At 47.5% G+C, this 20,245-nt stretch overlaps 1 protein-coding gene across 3 annotated transcripts in view; it reads right to left on the reverse strand.

The window, feature by feature from the left end:
• The window catches only part of ADAM19 (ADAM metallopeptidase domain 19), a 54,581-nt gene that overhangs the window by 23,811 nt on the left and 10,525 nt on the right, over positions 1-20,245 (reverse strand). For all 3 annotated transcript variants that reach the window (XM_032800452.2, XM_032800453.2, XM_075068201.1), the window contains 6 exons: positions 10,312-10,390; positions 8,754-8,830; positions 3,470-3,662; positions 3,104-3,169; positions 781-852; positions 17-183 (listed from right to left, as the gene is read on the reverse strand). In XM_032800452.2, the coding sequence (XP_032656343.1) occupies positions 17-183; positions 781-852; positions 3,104-3,169; positions 3,470-3,662; positions 8,754-8,830; positions 10,312-10,390 (654 nt within the window). The remainder of the gene's footprint in view (positions 1-16; positions 184-780; positions 853-3,103; positions 3,170-3,469; positions 3,663-8,753; positions 8,831-10,311; positions 10,391-20,245) is intronic.

Consider the following 20,245-nt stretch of genomic DNA (forward strand, 5'->3'; position numbering starts at 1 on the left):
AGGAAAAGCAACATACGTGATTAACTGGGCATTGTCGTGCTTCTTGCGGCCTAGCAGCTTGCGCCTCCAAGCCAGGAAGGACCAAAGGGTGGAATGTGAATTCTCGGATATATCGCACTTATTTTGGTCTGTCCAGACCTCCAGCCCCACCAGGGCAATCCGAATGTTGAGGGACTTGTAAAACTAGAAGATGCACAGAGAGAAAAGAAAAGAGCCGATCAACTGATTGCTGCTGATTTTTCTCCTCGTTTTAAACCGTGAATATAAACGATGCTAAATATGTGATTTTTGTAAAATGAGACAGAACCGTATGTTCAGGGAAAGTGGGTCTCCCTAGAAGTATGTTCTACCTTCAGCTCTGGGATGGGAAGAGCCCCATTAGCATCCATTACAAAACCCTTCCAAAGCACAGTCTGGGCTGGATGCCATATGTGGCGCTTTCATTGTGTGGCTAATGGCAGCAGGTTGTTGTAAGTGATGAAGGTCACCCACAATAGCACAGCTTTGAGAAGAAACAATTCAAAACACAGAGATTTTCTTGATAACACCCCTGAAAGAGAAGGGGATTCCCTCTCAGCTCCCCGTCTCCAACGCCTCTGCTCAGTGGAACTGTTCTGGGGGTGCCGTCCAGTCTCCACAACGCCAGTCATCGGGGAGAAGGAGCCAGTGGGGAATTCCCTTTGCCAAGAAGGATGCCTTCTTTCTGGCACAAGAAGTTCAGGTGATTGTGTTTCGCTGAGACTTCAGCTCTTTTCCCACCGGTTACACACCTGGCCTCACCTTATCTACGTAATTAGCAACCTCCACTAGTTTATTCTTCGTTAGCTGAAGGTCATAGTTATTCTTCTGAAACTGAATAAAACAAGCACAAATCAGCATGATCCTTTAAAAACAAGCAAGAGCGTAACACACAGTTAACCAGATCATGTTATTCTGAGAATATGGAGGTGACTGACCCAGTCAGTGGTGCCCAGGAGTCCTCCTTCGGTGTATATATCCTATTCGCAACAGGAAGAGCTACACATGTCTAGATCTTGTAACACTGATCTGGCGCTGAGCTGGCGGTATCATACCACTGTGATGCTAGCCATCGAACAGAGCAACACGTGTTTCTCCAAGGTGAGAATCGCCTGCCAGACATTTATGTAAAGAGCTGACTAATTTGCCTTGTTATGCACACAGTAATGTAATTTCATGCCTATAATTAGCACAACCACAGTACTTATCATAGAGGATTTGTTACACAACTTACTTACCGGATAAGAATGGTAGCTGCACTGCTTCATTTAACACACTTTTGGCCCATTGAAACGTGCTAAATAATGATTAAACTTGGCAAATAATGTAACTTGTTTTAAGTATGTGAATCAAACAAAAAGATCTTTTAAAAATCAGACTGGGTGTTCTCACTGGAAAAGCTGGGGTATTTTTTCTTTTAGGAGGGGGCAGTTTGCATTGATCACATCAAGGGTTTGACTAACGAAAGGGTGAAGAACATCTGGCAATCCCTGGATAGGCTGCATTTTCTCACAATCTCCTGGTGCCTAACAGAGGTGAAACACCCAGAATCTGCCTCTCTAGTGTCATTCAGAATAAGTTACAGCCAATAGCCCTGAAGGAGCTGTGCAATTTTAGTATCAGGTTGTAACTTTATGAATGAGGCTGACTTCCCTACGCCACTCTGTGCTGATAAATTAAATGATCAATTAAATGTTGTCAGGTTTGGGATGGTATTGAACTGCTTTGACACACAAAGTTTAGATTTGCAGCATCTGAAACCTCAGCAAGAGCTTTCTTTACGTCCACCACTAAATACCAACTGAGATAGTAGCTAATCACTTGGATTTCTTTAGCGAAGGGACAGAGAGTAGAATTAGGAGACCAGGTTATCCCTGAGAAACCCCACAACCCCAAATCTCAGTCTGTAGAGAGCTGTCTATTCCAGGAGCAACATCATTAAACATGGAGTTGTGTAACTGAATGAATGCTCCTGCAGGCTGACTGCTAATAAGATATGAAGCCTTTTCACATTAGGTCACTGGTTAGTGTTACCCAGGGTTTTCAGAACCCCAGCAGAGGTAACGTAATTGTTTCACTTCACAGGCGGTGCCAGGAATAAATCAATGGGAACACAGCAATTCGGTCTGATAAAAAGATTAATGCAAGTCAGCGTGCTTTACCTAAAACTGCGGTTTATTAGATTTAAGCACACACAGACATAAGCGATAGGTTTTGAACCTCCCAGATATTTACCTGTACTCTGGAACAGTATTGAGTAATTAACAGTGGGTTCGCAGCAGCCCACCCATCGGAGAGAAAAGATGTCAGAAAAAACCTTTTCTCAAGATGGCTTTAGAGGACTGTTCCAAAAGTTCACTCTGTTATCTAGACTTTTTACAACTAACTTCTACAAAACTCATAGGTCATAACGACCCTGCTGGATTATTATTTTTCCTAACTTTCAATAAACTTCTAATATCAGAGGCATCTAGACTTGAGGTTCCCATCCACATATCTTCTTTCTGTCTCAGTTATTTACTTTTCTTTCCCCTCCTCCCACTCTGACTAGCAGAAACTGCCAGCTAAATTTTGACCTTGCATCTAAAAACCGCTTTCCAATTAACTGTTAACTATGTGGGTTTTTTTTTCACTAATGCATGATGGCTGAATGCTTGTAATATGGTTGCAATTGGCTTGATCACATTCTGACGTACATACACCCCTCAAATCCATGGTAACTGTTAGTAGTCAGTGCAGACTGGTAGTGAGAGGCAATAGTTACATCTCTGATGGCTGTGCAGTGACCTACTTGAAATAAGTGGGTGGCCTCAGTCCTAGACACTTGTCCGTATCACAGTTTCCACCTCCTATTGGCAATACGTGGCATCTTTCCTGGGTATTCTTGGAGTGGTCAGGGACTGGGAGGGCAGGGAAGTGGAACCTCATTTTGTACACCCTGCCGGGATCCCTCCACATCAGGGATAACTGGGATGGCAGGGGAAAGCTGCCCCTGCCACTGGCTTCACTCCACCTGTTCCGCAGTGAGAGAGATTTGCCACGGACCCAGATCTCAGCCACTGTAAACATGGCATATTTCTCTTACCTCTGCATAATCAGCCACCAGCAGCAGCTCCACGTACTTTGTAGACTGCAAATCCTCCCGCTTCACCTGTGACAGAGCACCCCGGAGGTTAGTTGTCGTTAATCGTTTTTCTTGTCTGGCAATCACTGCCTTACTGACCATTCCTCTGCCCCTCATTACACACGGACACTTGTTTGCTTCCGTTACATCATTTGAGCGGCCACTAGTTCCTAATCACCATTGTCCTTTTGGAGGAACTGTATCCCCATGGTTTCATCTCCTCAGCCCTGCTCTCGGAGGATGGCAGGCTCACGCTGCTCAGAGGTGATGAGCCACACCCTGCCGCATGTTGCAATGAGTGCCCTCGCTTACGTGATACACACTCACCCTGTGATGATGTGCTGTGGCCCGGCCTCTCAATGTGTTGAGCAAGCGTGTGGTTGTGGGCTCTTCGTGCAGATCTCCGCAGGTCCCCTTGGGAAGCTTCAGATGTTCTGATCTGTAGATCAAGTGTTGATCCTGGCTATCAGGGACTGGCTCTAAGATGTAACTGAGGTTGCTGCTCAGTACTATAAGACCACTGTTGAAATAAGAAGCAGTGAGAGAAAGGACAGTTCAGTGGTTAGTCTAGGGTCCAGAAAACCAGCATTTAATTTTCTGCTCTGCCACTGACTTCCTGTGTGATCTTGGGGAAGTCAATTAGGCTCAATGCCACTAACTTTCACTGAAATCCTTTGACAATCTGGGCCTTAGCTTCTAGGTGTCTCTGTTCCCCATCTGTACTCTGGTGACAATAGGGGTGTTGTGAGGATAAACACATCAGTGACTGTGAGGTGCTCAGATACTGTGGGGAAGGGAGCTAAATAAATACTTCAGACAGGGAAATGATGTTACCAGTTAATAGAAGAGCTTGTTGAGCCTTTTTTGTCTAAAATATTGTGCATCAAGCAGCTTATCAACTGAATCACAAATTGGCCTTTTGACTAAACAAGAAAATGCTTTGTTTTTTTCAATCAATATTTTCCTCCGTTGCCTCATTTCCTCAAAATGGAAGAAAGGGAGGAAAAACCTCTCTCCCTGCCTGCTCCTTCCCCACTCCCCACCCCATTTTCCAGTGAGAAAAAAAGGAAGGGAACCCAAGCCAAAAGCCTGTGCACTTTGAACCAAAACAATGTTTTTCATTTTGTTTCCCTTCATGAAAAAAATTATGTGAAAATTTTCAACTACAAAGTCAATTTTTAAGGTTTTTTTCCCCCATTTCCCTCCTCACAGAAAATACTATTTTCCAACCCGATCTAATCAGTAAATACAGAACTACAGCCTCTCCGGGATGCAATCACATAGGAGCTGGGAATGTCACAGATGTCTGGGAGAAAAAGGCATCCAACTTCCATGGCCTTTCAATGAGAGTTGGGCTGTGGGCACCTAATTTCCTTAGGCTCCTCTGTAAATACCAGCCATGACCAATAATATGTTGTTTGTTATATACCCATGTGCCTTAGATAATCATTCTTGGGGCCTTCCCGGCCATGGGGAAGCGGGTAAGAATTTATTACTCCCTAATACAAATGGAGAAATTGAGGTTAAGGGATGCAGGTGAGGCAAGGGGAGGGCCTTTTGCTGTCCTTCGGCACAGGGATGAATTTCACCCAGGCTGCTTGAAATTATCTTGAAGATTGGAGAGAGACAAACCATAACACCACTGCTGGTATGTAACAAACAGTGTTCCAAGAAGGCTAAGAGCTCCTATTTTTATCTCCTTCATGCAGGTTTAATTTCATTTCAGCCTTTGAGACACTGCAGGGGTTTGCAGTGAGACAAATGGAAGCCAGGAAGCAACAGATCCTTAGCACATCCCATGCAGGAATTCCCTTCCCCTAACTGCCCAGGTCGGGACCCACCTCTGGCTGAGGCTTCTTCTGCCCAGCTCTTTTGTTCTGTGCTTCCGTGCATGGCACAGTGTGTGAAGGGAACTGTCACATCCTATTTAACAAAGTGAGTGGCTGATAGAAATGAGCTATCAAAGAACATAAATAATGTCTATGGCCAAGGAACGCTCTTTTGTTATCGTCTGGGGTCGTATTCAGGATGCTCTCCGGGAGCAGGGCACACGATCCAGATTTCATATATTAGAAGCCTGTTATTTTCATTTATAAGCTACTTGCTAAAGCAAGAGTTGACCCCTTTCAAGCAAACCAGGAAGTCAATGTGTGGCGCTTTGCTGGATTTCTCCTACAGCTCTCCTCCACAAGCCCACGCTGTGCAGTGACTCAGGCACTGCTCTGTATTTCCAGTACTAGCCAGGAGGCAGTGGTCCCTTCTGATAGAAGCTGCATCTTTCCCCAGGCCTCTGAAACATGCATTGCAGCCATAACAGACTTGGCGCAAGATCAAAGCTTTTCCCCAAGCCCTGCAGAAATAGGAATACCTGGACAAGCAGAGCAGGATTTCAAAAGCATTAGAGAAGCCCAGTCTCTCGTATTCCCAGTGCCAGAAACACACCTCATGGCCCAGCGTTATTTTAGGTGCTGCAGGGCAATGCCCAATAAAGCTCACCCGTAAAAAGGAAACGATCCAGGTTAAATTCTGCTCTCGTTTACACTGGTGTTAGCCCACTTTAATCAACAGGGGTTGCCCCTCCGAAAGCAGCATTTGACCCCATTGGCAGGTGCCCAGGAAGAATCCACTGGCGGGTCGCATAGCTGGGTTAAGGGGTCCCACTGAAAGCCTTGCTTCAAGCTTTTGCTTCTGCTGCTTCAATGCAGGCCCCGTCCTCTTCTTTAGTTCCTCAGACACGAGACCACTGACGCCCTGCTGGCACTCATGGCATTGGATCACACAGCGGTTTATTACCACAGAACTAATGAGCTCACTTCTGCATAAGCTTCTGTGGCCCTGGTCCTGCAAACACACCTGCATTGACTAGGGGCTAAAAGTTAAGCATATGCATGAGTATTTGAATGATCGGGGTCTATGTCTGTACAGCACCCAGCACCATGGAGCCCCAGTCCTGATCAGAGACTATTCATTTTCTAGCAGTAACATAGGTCAACAGGAAAACCTTACGGGACAACATCTGAGAATGCAGCAAACCTTACAAGCACCCGCATTTGCTAATCACAAACCCCACCTTTGCAGGGATAAGCAGGCATTCATGTTTGCAAATGGATAACTGCTCCTTTACACGCCCTATTTGCAGACCCCTGCCCCATCCCTCTCTCTCATACATCTCTAGAAATGCACATCCCTCGGAGCGTCCCCCTAGATCTTGAAGGAGCCTCCTTGCTGTCCGCACTGGGAAGCTGCTGAGTTTTGTGAATGAACCTGCAGTTTATCCAATTTGGAGAATCCATTTCAGTCGTTTGCTGTCCACTCAGGCTGGCAGGCTGAGGAGCTGTGCCTGCGACCAAGGCACAAGAGAATCCAAGGGTATCTTCATCCCTAGCTCTCTTTAGTACATGACCGTACTGCAGGGGCCTGTAACAAACTGTACAGAATTACCCTCAGGCCAGGTCGTGCTGTGTTGCTCCAGGGGTGCTTACAGCAGAGTGGGTGTGCAAAGAGGCTCCCCCGTCTTCCTGCACTCCATGCAGCGATGGGACATGATTGAAGGCCTTCCGTTCCACACAATGGGAGCTGTTCTCCCTGTGAATAGTCAGGGCACAGGACATCCCGGAGAAGGCAGGGTCACGCCCTTCCTTCACTCTATTCTTTAATATTTGTACTGCAGAAGCAGCTAGCAGCCCCAGTCACAGACTAAGACCCGATTGTGCTGGGTGCTGTGCAAACACCGAGAGAGAAGATAGTCCCTGCTCCTAAGAGCTTAGCCAATGGAACTGGCCAACTGCCGCATGCTGCACCCCATGAAGAGGAAAAGCAGCGAGGATGCTCACCCACTGGCAGCTTGGCATTACTGACTTCAGCTGGTAAAAGCTGTAATCAAGGGTCACAGGATGGGGCCCGTTCTATGGGCAGCCCTCACACATTTGTCATGCAATATCAAGTTGCTAAAATCACACTAAGACAGTTTCCTGGTGGAAAGTATAGCGACTTCTGGAGGTTTTCCTCTTGCAAGTGCATTTTTAACGATACTTCTAGGTGGCTACATTGCCGTTCTCCCCACATTGTAACAGAAACCTCATTTGTACTATTGTAAACAAGGGCTGATGGAAGTATGGTTCCCATGTGGGTCTGTTTTTCTCAACTGGCCTTTTTCCATGAGTCAGGTTTGGAAAGGCTCTGGGTTTAACGGGGTTCTTTGCCCAGTGGAAGACGTATGGATTTGGGGGAAGAATGGCTCTGCTTGAGAGCTCTGCAGGGAAAGTGAAAACAGATGTGTGTGCTCGGCTTCCATAGATGGTTATTTAGAACAGTGCAGCACAGTGGTTTGGGCACAGGGCAGCAGGACAGCACACGTTACCCGAACTAGAGCCGTTTCCTCTGACACTAAGAATAAAGCACCTGGAAGAATGTGGGATAAAACAGAAGTAGGGTGCACCTGTGATTTCTTCTGCTTTTTTATAGCGAGTGGATTATTTATTGCAAAACACAGGTGGCCACTTTGTCCTGTTTTTACCACCAAATATTTCATCTACATTAAAAGCACTTGAGATTGTTAAGGGTTTTTTTTGGCAAGACCTGTTTCCTGACAGGACTAAATCTCCCCAGCCCGGCTTCCAACCAGCTTTCAGCTGGAGTTGACTGCAAACAGTGTCTTGTTTATAAACAGATGTGAAGTATCTTAACTGAGAGCCTTCAAGTGCATGTGATATTTAGGGTTGCCAACTTTGTAATGTTTAAAAACCGGACACTCCAGCAGGAGAGCCGAAAACGCCCCTGCCCCACCTCCTCCCCCAAGACCCCACTCCTGCCCTGCCCCTTCCTCATGAGGCCCCACCCCCCATTTGCTCCTATTTCCTCATCCCTCCATCACTCACTGCTTTTCCCCTCTCCCCCTTCCTCCCTGCGTGGGTCGGGAGGGACTGTCCTGCAGAGTGGGGGCGGGGAGCTGCAGCCACCTGATGCAGGTAGGAGGTGACCCTGACTGAGTAGGGGCTGACACAGGTGATGTCTTGGCACCTCCCCACCTCCCCCACCCACAGTAACCAGACTTCAGGTGTCCAGTTAGTAGATCTGACCGGAAACCATCAGGTTCCCTTTTCAACTGGACAGCTGGCCACCCTCATTATAGGCCCAGATCCCCAGCTGCTGTAAGTGAATGTAGTTTTGTTGATTTCACTAGAGCTATGCTGAGGATCTGGTCTTTTTTCTGCCCAGGACTAAAACTTGTTGGAAATTTGTCAAACACTTTTTAAGTGTGTCAATTCCAACAAAAATTCCTGTGGATAAAATATTCAGAAGTTATTTATTTTTACTCAGTTTCCTACCAAAGTGTCAGTTCCGACTGGGAAAACAAGGTTTCATCGCGACAATTTCAAAACTTTTCAAAAGTTCAAGTCAAACCATTTGTTGAAGCCAACACTTTCCCACACAAAGCTTCGCTTTTGACCAATCCCACGTTTTCTGGCCAAAAACTTTTAGTTGAAAAATTCTAGACTAGCTCTAATGCTAACAACCTTGCTAGGAAGTCACATGAGAGGATGCCTGGAGGTTTTGGAAAGGACAAGGGGAGGCCAGATGCTTGTTTTGTCAGGGCTTGCTTGAATCTTACCGTAGCCCTTTGCATGAGCTGAGTGTGACGCTGGATTGTTCCAGGCCTCGCACAACACCATGGTAGAAGCAATGGTCCTGGAAAGGAGAAAGGAGATTGTCAAGAGAGGGAACAGTTGGTGAGTTCTTTTATTGTTGGAGGGTGGAACTAACTCCTGGGCAGAAAGGACCAGTACAGGACCTGGGTGCTGCTAAGTCCCACGTAAGCAATGAGAGAGCCTTTAATTCTCTCTAGTACTGTCCCTCCTGCCAGGTGAGACTTTAAGGCAACAACAACCACCACCACCACCAGTGGTCCCCTGATTCAAACCTAGCATCTTAGCTGTCATAACACGGCCTTGTGGATATGCATGAACATGCTCTTCATTGCTAACAAAATCTAAGGTGCTGTAACGTCCTGAGGAAGCTTCACAGAAAAGCAGACCGGGCTTGATCCAAAGCTTGTTGAAATCAACGGAAATCTGTCCAATGACTTCAGCTGGCTTTGGATCAGGCCCTGAAGAATATGCTGACCTCATCCTTTAGTTCTATAAAGGGTTATATGTTGTAGACCGGAAAGTCCATTTAGATGGGCTCATCTCAAGACAAAAGGCAGACTATGGTAGGAACAAGGAAGCTGCTAGGGCCAACATGCTGACAGCATTCCATCCCAGCCCAAACTCCTCACCCAGCTGTGCGCCTCTGGGGGGCGAGGGGGGAGCAAACAGTAGCAGGGGAAAATGATTTCATTGTCTTTATCTTTTAGTTTAAAATTCTAACCAATATATATCTTTGTGCAACTGCAGCCGAGAGTCCTTGTCCGAGATCGGTAATTCATGATGATTTTTCTGACCAGGAGCCAGCTGGCATGGGCTAGTCTTGCAAAAGGCTGGGAACACAGCAAGCATGGAGTTTGCACTTCGCAAAGAGCAGTGTCAATGAACAGCAGCATTGGAAGGCAATGGGGCTGAGTCCCCTAAGTCCTTTCAGTGCTTTGGAAAATTCTCTCTCTGCTCTGGTTTAAATTCATTGGGGTGAGCCCATATTGGGTATTTGGGATCTGGTGAAGACCTTGGCTTACAGAAGTAGAATACTGCCACTGGAATAGGATACTCAGCTGGCATTTTACTAGAGCGCTACAACTCCACTTGCGGGCAGAGGCAAACAATCAAATCTGCTCATACACAGGAGAGTTTTGTTCCTTGTAAAAGGAAAAAGCAGCATTTTCCGCAGGTCTTCGCTTTCAAGATCTCCAAAATTCTGCAGAGACTAAAAAGAAATGGCTAGAGGCAGGCACAGGAGGAGATTTCCCTGCAGATCTCTGCCACTGCCCCGCAGACCTAATCTGTAGCATCCGTCAGACTGTGCCCACCCAAGAACTCGTCTGAGACGGGACCATTGACTGGCCAAAGGTTTGAGGATGCAAACAGTTGCCCACTGGAGACTTCTACAGGCTGAGAATTCCAAACTCAATTCACATTCAACCCAGTCCAGTTGGGAACTCAAGTCTCCAGAAGACGAAGCCCCGTCTCCTCTCTGTATCCTCTCCTTGGATTCGCCTGCACGGTCTGCATACTTACTGTATGGTTGAAAGTGATGGTGTGGGGCATTCCAGTCTGGGTATAGTGGGTTTCAGTGTAGCCTGGTGCAAAGAGATGCCTATCAATAGCAAGGAAAAGACAAAAAAAAGACATTTCTTTAGACTTGGCACATTATTATTGAATCATCTCTGCTGGGATATCTGACAATCACAGTGCGAGAAGGGCCTGATCCAGCTCCCATTTAAATCAATGGAAACACTCTCATTAACTGCAGTGGGTGCTGTGTTGGGTCCTAAGGCATTTAGTGTGGGAGTTCTTTGTTATGAGTCTCATAGACTTCAACGCCAGAAGGGACCATTAGGATCATCTAGTCTGATCTCCTGCGTGTTGCAGGCCACAGAACATCACCCACTCACTGCTGTAATAGACCCCTGATCTCTGGCCGAGTTACTGACACCCTCAATTCATGATTTAAAGACTTCAAGTTACAGAGAATCCACCATTTACACTAAACCTGCAAGAGACCCATGCACCATGCTGCAGAGGAAGGCAAAATAACCCCAAAACCCAGGGTCTCTGCCAATCTGATTTGGGGGAAATTTCCTTCCCAGCCCCCAATATGGCAATCAGTTAAACCCTGAGCACGTGGGCAAGGCCCACCAGCCAGATCCTAGGGAAAGAATTCTTTATAGTAACTCAGAGCCCCCCAATCTCATGTCCCATCAGTGGCCATTGGGGATATTTGCTGCTAGCAGTCACAGATGGGCTACATGCCATTGTAGGCAGCCCAGCATTCCATCCCCTCCATAAACTTATCAGGCTCAGTCTTAAAGCCAATTACATTTTTCAACCCCCACTGCTCCCCTGGGGAGGCTGTTCCCGAATCTCACTCCTCTGCTGGTTAGAAACAGTCTAATTTCAAGCCTAAACTTGTTGATGATCAGTTTATCTCCATTTGTTCTTGTGCCCATATTGGCGATTAACTTAAATAACTCCTCTCCCTCCCTAGAGTTTATTCCTCTGATGTATTTATAGAGAGGAATCATCTCCCCTCAGCCTTGTTTGGTTAGGTTAAACAAGCTATAGCACACACAGAATAAAACTGAACGAAGTGAAAAAACCCATGGCCAATGGAAGATGAGCCTTTTGGGGGCAATCAGTACAGAACTTTTCTCTGGTACATATTCCACATTCTGCCATGTAACATTTACCTCTAACGCAGCACTTTCCATCTGCCAAGCCCTCCACTAACACACTTTCGGAAACAAGAGAGGGGCTAATGGCTTGCACACAACATCAATGCAATCAGAGCATCTGCGAGACCAATATTATATGTCCCCTTTCCCTATCCAGAGGGAACTTGAATGGGGAGAGGCGCGGAAGTTCAAAGGTTAATGGCCATTGACGCAACTGCATTCAGATCATTTTGTCTCCTGAAATACACTCATATGTGTAAGTGCTCAGCTAGTCATCTTCCTAAGTGCTCCTTCAGACCATTTATTAAATGAAATCAGAACAAAAGAAAGCATGCCTGTAAATCCCAAACTCGGCCACTGAATGGTTCCCCACTACGTAGCACTGTGCCCACACGGCCAGGTCCCCCACGGCCACCACTGTATTTTGGTTCATTCAGAAATCCTGCCTCCAGTTTCAACAAACTCGAATGGTAACATTTAAAAAAAAATGGAAATAAATAGATAAAATGGCAAAGAGTAAAAAAGCTGATGCACCAGCCAGGCTTCCATGGGACATGGAACAGCACTAATCATAATTTCCTGTACAATGATGATTTCCAGAGACTTGGGGATGCAATATGAAGAAAACCACAAGATTTCACTTGAGGTTTTTAGTCCCTCTAGAGGACAGGGGCTGCATGTTCTTATGTGTTTGAGCAGTGCCCAGACCAATGGGTTTGCTGATCCTCTGATACTATTGGCACATAGATTCAAAGATTTTTAGCCCAGAAGGGAATGTTTGATCATCTAATCTGACCTGGCCATAGAATTTAAGAACATAAAACCATAGGACTGGAAGGAACCTCCTGGTCTGAGTCCAGTCACAGGCTCCTCTGTTCGTGCAAGTAATTTCATCCAGTTACTCTCATACTGAGCCCAATAACTTGTGTTTGGCTAAAGAATCTCTCCAGAAATTCATCCAGTCTTCAGCCAACGACACCAAGAGATGGAAAACCAATCATCATCACTCCAATGAGAATGGGATTCATGTCCCTTGTGTTTTGACTCTAGGCCATAAAAGATGTGATCCAAATACATCTTAGTTGAAGCCTGGGCCTATTTGGATTCAGGGTTTGGGTTCAGTCCAACATGCATTCTGGGGGAAGCAGACCAGCTGTGAAGTCTGGATCCAGCTTGAGCTACAAATTTTCCCCAAGCTTGTGGGCTGTCCATGGCTGAGTGCTGTTATAAGCCCATCTCTGCTCCTGTTACAATGTAATGGCCCAAGAATAGATTCAGATGGTGCCATTTTACAGCTCGCAAAACCTTCTTTGTCATAGGAACAAGGCACAGTTTGGCACCTTATTTAGGACCTGACCCTGTGCTCCTTATACAGGCAAAACTCCCCCCGAGTTCAAGAAGGAGCCTGGGATCCTGGGAAAGGCAAAGCAAGCTGGATTGCTCTCAGCACTTCCCTAGTAAGCACTTGGATTGGGTGCTGGGGCAATGCTGCTGTGACACCGTCTCCTCCTCCACTTTCGCCCAGATGGCCGAGTTTGCAAAATTAGGAACTAAAGACTGGCTCATGAATGGCAAAACTGAGAAAGTCACAACCCATCTCTATCTCGGCAGCAACAAAACAGGGCAGATCCCGACAGAAAGCAGGCAGCCCATCTCTAAACGCCTGTAAAACCATCTTGTAAAGTGACGATCGCAGATATTTACAAAGCACCCCCTGCTGTGCTATTGACTGTCTAGGCATCACACTTGGCATCACGCGAAGATGCCGTACTTGGGGACTGTGATATTCAGCCTCTGTGCCAGCTGCTCCTCACAAGGGCTTGTTACATTCCAGGCAGTGGATTTCTTAAAGTGCAAAGTGGGGTGGGCAGAATGTGCTTGTGCTCTTTTTATGCTTTATAAAGAAGGCCTGATGGGTTGTGGGTTCCAACCCCCCCAAGTAACAAAATTCAAATGGTTATTTCTTTAAATGGCTTGTTTTTTGACAGGAGGCATACAGGTCTTGTTGCTCCTGCAAGACTCTACAGTTAGAGAATTAGCAGGTTTAGGACATCAGAGATACCAAGAAAGTTAAACCTGACTGAATAAAAATCCCTTCCCCTTTCAGAGCGTTTGAAATTCTCTCTCTTGCCCTATATTTAACTCAAATCCTTGTGAGAAAAGCTAAATCTGGCTTGGTTAAGGATTCAACCTCAAACCCCTTTCGTTAAGGGATGGAAAGACCCAATCCACCTCTCTGAGTCATCCAAGAAGTGCTCCAGAAAAACCAGGAAAGACCTGAATTCCCAATGTTGCTAAGGGGAAAAAGAAGCAAAATAAATAAACAAACTCCAAACTTTTCTAGGGGGAGAATAAACTTTTTACAAATCACAAAGAAGGGATTTTTTTATTCCCCCTTTGCAGGTTGCCTCTAGGCAAGGTGACCACTCTCTCCCCAGCACGCAGCACACTGAGACTTCCATGTAGGTTGCATTTGCCTGAGCTAAATGTAAACAGCACTCTCAACAATGACTTGCAAGTGTCCCATCTCCTGAGATGCCCTTTTCTCCCTCGTCAGGCTGCAGTGGAAAATGTTCTTTCATGCCACAGACAAGACTGCCGCTTGCCTCCATGCAGATGATGATTCTTTTCAAGACGGGGAGAAGTAGAAGTCATGTTTGGCAGCGTTCCGTCTGAGCCCAAATGATGTCTGGAATATGACTGCTTTTATCTCTGCTTTCAAACTTCATTGTGGCCCAGCAAAGCTCATGTGGCTTCTTTCTGATGTGCTAATGCTCATCACTGGATACCTCATTATTGGCCCAGCCTTCGGTTGTGTTGGTATCAGCTATTTCATATCTGTAAACAGCAGATAATCACAGAAACATCATGCTACGGAAAAACATCTCCTGACTATCCTAGCTTGCTCAGCGTGAATCTGCACGAAATGGATGTTTCATCACCAAATTGCATTAACTTCCAGGAAATTGCTTCGAGCAATGTGTTTATGAGAGGCTCTGGATTGTGTGAAAGTCTCTCCTGAGAACCTATGGGGCAGATCCTCAACTGGTGTAAATCGACGTTGCTCTGCTCAAGTCAGGAGGCAGGATCAGGCTCCTAGCCAGCAGATCTTACATCCGTGAGGCTCTGGCCTTCATTGCCCACTTTTCAAACATGCTTTCTCTGGCACTGTGCAGTTGCTTTGTGCCAAACTGCCAGCCCTAAAGCTGGCATCACTGTCCCAGAGGCAATCACCCCACTGCAAGGTGGAGTAAGCCCAGCCAGCACAAGCTCTGTCAAGCTTTCTCCCCCTCCGCTGATGGCATGTCAGGAAAAACAGGGCATGGGTGGAGGAAAGGGTCCATGGGGCTGGGGAGTAACCTTCTCCCATGCTGATTCCTGGCCATGGTTCCAGGTATTGGGGCAATCTGAGGCATGCCTAAGTTAGAGTAGTCCTCAGGCTGCTCTAACCAGCAGAGAGACTGGCTCTCAGCACCCACACTCATCCCTCCCGGACCTGCACACATCAGCGGCACCCCAGAGCATCCGACTTCCCTGTGCTGGAGCTGAGAGGCTGGCTGGAAATAGGCTGCTGCTGCCAGTTTTCATTGAACGGACATCCTGGGGAGCCGGGTCAGCTCTGAGCAAGGCAGCCAAATGAGTGAAGGCCTGGCCCGCTGCCACAATGTACAGATGTCTTAAAGATGCTGTTCTGCTGAAGACCGGCTTGGAGTGATCTTAGCCCAGTGCAGCTCTGTCAATGATGTCATTGTTTTAAACAAAGGGCCCATCTTAATGCCACTGAGCTGCTGCACGAACGGGCCTGCAGGGAAGGTCTGGTGTCCTAACGTAGGGGTGTCTTTGGTTTGCTGTCTCAGAAACAGCGACAGGGCAGGTCAAGTATTCAGTGAATGAGGGTGACAGCGTTTTGTGGGAGAAGGTAGCATTATGTAATGGAGATGGGGCATGGGATGCAGGGAGACCCTGCTGGGAGGCTGGTTCCTGGGATTCCCTGGAGAGTGCTGCCTGCAGCCCAGTCAGCTAAACAGAACAGGAAGGGAATCAGAGGAAAGACAGGGGATGAAAGACCCCTTTCCCTCTTCCTCTTCCTGTCAGATCTCCAAAGAACAGCAGAAAGCAAGATAAACGAATTGCAAATAGATGGCAGGGAAGGAAGCCCCGGGAAGCCCCTAACTGCCTCTGGAGTCAACACTTGGCAGCAATGGAGCTTAGATAAGACCAGGGCTCAATAAGGGCTGAATAAAACATATGGTGGGAGATTTTCCAAGTCACCTAGGAAGTTTAGAGGCACAGTCACATTAATTTACATGGGAATTGGGGTCCAATCCCTAAGTGGCTTTGGAAAAATTTCTGCCAGGGTTTCCACAATAAATTGGTCTTCTGGTGTCTTAGAGCCAGTAAAATATTTACAACAAGCATAATTGACTAGCACAGTCCTGTGCCGTGCTGGGAGCCTTCAGTGACCAATTATCTCAATGGGAGGTGCTCAGAAATGATATACTCAGAGGTCTTCGCTGAGTTTGGCTGGGCTCCAGTGGACGTCCATGATTGTACTTTGAGACGGGCGGGTTCTTCTAATGAACACAGTGGAGCTAACAGCTCGGTTGAGGATTGTGATACAATGCCATCAGTCTGGATGGGTAGATGCCATTTTTAAAATTAATACAAATATCTTGGATGCATGAACACAATTTTTCAAAAACCAAAAACCAACAGGCCACAGACCTCTTGTAGGAAACGTCAGCTGTTTTCATTTTGGTCTAGAGACCGACCCATAGGGAGTCTATAACCAGATTGAGACCTCTAAATTTTTTCCATCCCTCTCTCTTCGCAAATGATAATAAATCTGCCCAAACTGATTGCCAAGAACATTTTGGGGTGGGAGGGATTAATTTCCCTGTCAGGCTTTCTACATCAGATTTGTCTGCATTTGGGGGCTATTCCTCCTTTCACAGAGTGGAGCTACTCCACTGACTGCAGCAGAATCACACTGGTGTACCAGAGGAGACTCTTACCCCTCTTCTCTGGACACTTTGCTAAAATCCCCTGACAGAGTTTTTTGTGAGAAACTCAGCCAACCCTTCCCTCTAACATCCAGCCTGGTAATAATAATTGTCAGGGCTGCTTTTCAACATCCAACTGCAACTGGAGAGGAAAACAAGTAAGCCCTTATGTAAAACCTGACACATTTTCAAATAGAATCATAGAATACCAGGGTTAGAAGGGACCTTAGGAGGTCATCTAGTCCAACCCCCTGCTCAAAGCAGGACCAATCTCCAGCTAAATCATCGCAGCCAGGGCTTTGTCAAGCCTGACCTTAAAAACCTCTAAGGAAGGAGATTCCACCACCTCCCTAGGGAACCCATTCAACTGCTTCACCACCCTCCTAGTGAAGAAGTTTTTCCTAACATCCAACCTAAACCTCCCCCACTGCAACTTGAGATCATTGCTCCTTGTTCTGTCATCTGGTACCACTGAGAACAGTCTAGATCCATCCTCTTTGGAACCCCCTTTCAGGTAGTTGAAAGCAGCTATCAAATCCCCCCTCATTCTTCTCTTCTGCAGACTAAACAATCTCAGTTCCCTCAGCCTCTCCTCATAAGTCACGTGCCCCAACGCTCTAATCTTTTTTGTTGCCCTTCGCTGGACTCTTTCCAATTTGTCCACATCTGTAGGGGGGGGACCAAAACTGGACACGATACTTCAGATGTTCCCTCACCAATGCCGAACAGAGTGGAATAATCACTTCCCACGATCCGCTGGCAATGCTTCTACTAATACAGTCCAATATGCCGTTGGCCTTCTTGGCAACAAGGTCACACTGCTGACTCATATACAGCTTCTCCTCCACTGTAACCCCTAGGTCCTTTTCTGCAGAACTGCTGCTTAGCCACTCGGTTCCCAGCCTGCAGCAGTGTATGGGATTCTGCTGTCCTAAGCGCAGGACAAGTGTAGGACTCTGCACTTGTCCTTGTTGCACCTCATCAGATTTCTTTTGGCCCAATCCTCTAATTTGTCTAGGTCTTTCTGTATCCTATCCCTACCCTCCAGCGTATCTACCACTCCTCCCAGTTTAGTGTCATCTGCAAACTTGCTGAGAGTACAGTCCACGCCATCCTCCAGATCATTAATGAAGATATTGAACAAAATCGGCCCCAGGACCAACCCTTGGGGCACTCCGCTTGATAGCTGGAATCCAAGGCTCTTTGCTGGTGCTGGTGACTCAGATGCACATGAAGCCTGGAACCAGCACATCTCACTTTCTTAAGGCCCTTTCCTCGGGTAACGAGAACATGTTTATTGCTCTGGCAAAATAGGCTTGGAAGGGGAGGCGACTCTCCAGCGCTTAAGGTAAAATGCAGCTGCCTGTTTCAGAGTATTGAAAAGACTCCTCTCAGCCAGGTCAGTGACATTTGGGGTGTAAGAGCCATGCAATTAAGTCATGGCTGCAGCACAAAGTCAGCAACATGTCCTGCTGCACTTAGCAATGGATAATGCAAACATACAAAGAGGAAGAGGAAAGGAAATGGATTTCCTGGCTGGGAAGTCATGCAATCACTGCAGCCAGGGAACAGATAATTTAGAGGGGTATGTTTCTCTCTCTCCTCCCTTGCATTACAAAGAAATCACTAACCAGCCCAAACGAAAGAAGAGGAGGAAGAGCGGCTGCATGTCTCCAGGTGCCAACTCCATTTTCCTAAAGGTAAAAAAGCCCTTCATGAGCCCAGCCGAGCAGATCAAATGCTTCTGCCTCTTGCCTCCATCACATCGCCCCCTCCTATCCCTTCCCCCACTGCAGGAAGCCATTAGATACAGATAGTGTGTGGACACTGCGCGGAAGATCTGAAATATCCTTCCAGCTGGGAGGTGGACAAACCCCTTTTCGTCAGCAGTCACTGAAACAAGTACTGTAGCGGCAGGAAATGACAACCAACCAGTGACCCCCCGCTTCTTTATCTGACAGCTCAGAGCATCAGATACAGGGCTCCCTTGTTATTTCAGACACGGAAGTGGGACCGGTTAGAGGTGGAATGTTTTTGCTTCTGAGGTAAAAGAGTCTAAAATTAGATCTCTCCCTTGGGCTGGGAGCCTGTGAACTCTGTCTATGCTAGGAGAGTAACTGCTCTGAGCCAACCACTGTACATTTTAGCTTCCATGGCATGGAACTGGCCTTGCACATGGTTAAAAAATACCCTTTTGGGGCCTGATGCTGTTTCCCTCATTCAAACAAGATGCCTCCTGAGGTCAGTGGGAGCTTTGTCTGCATTAGGAATACGTGATCCAACCTGCTGTTCCCAGCATGATGCTATATCCGCAGTACAGTCAACCAAGGGGCAGGACAGGGGCAGCCGATCTGACAGAAAGCTACGAGGATAAAGCTACCAAGGGTCTGAAAAGCACTTCAGAGCTGCCATATGCTATTGTGACTGACTCTCTTCATGGCTCAGAGGGACTCAAGCATCCCTGGCTGGCCACTCTCCTGGCAGCTTCTCCCCAGCAGCTGCAGGCTGATGTGTGGTGAGGAAGGGCAGGACCCATCACTGATGGTCCTCAGCTTAGGTGGACATCTAGGCACCAATCAACCCCCTGCAGTGTCTGGAAACCCCTTCTCCTCCCTGTCCTTTCTGCCTGCTGGGTGCCCACTGTTGCAGTTTTCAGGTAACTATGGCTGTCCCAGATCCTCCCCCTTGCCTGGGAGACTGTCACAGGATGGCCTCTGGGTGCGACCCCACCAGTGCTCTGCCAGTCATTCTTTCCTGGTGGGAGAGGGCTTTGAATCTCACTGTTCATATCACATTACCCCATCATGGCAGCCCTCCTGTGGCCAAACTCAGCAGCACAGGCACAACCCAACTCAACTTTCCCTTCAAAGGAATATCATCTCTCCCTCAGGGACTAATTCCACCCCTGTGACTCATAGAAAGTATCACAGTCCACAGGTCTCTTAGGGTAAACACAGGTCCTCCCACAACCTCAGAGTCAGACCAGATGACAATGCAGAAGCTTGCTGATTCCATTCAAGGGTCACCTTTCCCAGTTTGCCCATCCAAGAGTCATTAACCAGTCCCAGGGCTCCATTCCCCAGGCTTTTATCGTTAGAGTTCCACGATCCACGTCTCTCCCTTGAGTCTTCTCCTGGAGCTCCCAGTCAGGTCCCCAGGGAGAGACCTTCTGTAGCGGGGTGGTTACCCCACTCCTGTCCTGAAGGGCTTAAAACAGCCCTGGGAGAGGGCGGTGGCAGGAGAAGAAGCCTGGGCTGATTGGGGAAAGTAGGCTCAGCTGTGGCCATGCCCCAATCAGGCCCAGCTGGCCCCTATAAGAGGCTATGAGCCAGAAGCCCAAACAGTCTCTCTCTGCATTCAGAGAGAGAAGGGCCTGGATGCAGGGAGGGTGACCAGGTATCTGGAGGAGATCAGGGCTGGGGAAAGGCCAAGGGAGCCGGGGAGCTCTGGGCTAGGAAAGCCCCAAGCTGCAGGCCTGGTAAGGCCTATTAGATACTGGGTTGCAGGGGCAGCCCTCATGTAGCCAGATGCAGCAGGTCCAAACCCCTTTGCCTGTGATGAATGGCTGATACTTCAGTCTGCCCCAGTGAGCAGGGGCTAGATGGAGACTGGGCAGTAGCCAAGACTGAGGCGAAGTGGGGATAGTGGGTGGGGGTTCCCCTAGGAGGGGGAGACCCAGAACTGTGGGGGTACTGCCAGGGGGCAGCACCCAGTTAAAGGGGCAGCAGGATCCTGGGGGGGACATAAGGGCCGGCAGTGGTAGCCGATCACCGG

Source organism: Chelonoidis abingdonii, chromosome 7, assembly GCF_003597395.2.
Source record: "Chelonoidis abingdonii isolate Lonesome George chromosome 7, CheloAbing_2.0, whole genome shotgun sequence".
NCBI classification, from domain to species: Eukaryota; Metazoa; Chordata; order Testudines; family Testudinidae; genus Chelonoidis; species Chelonoidis abingdonii.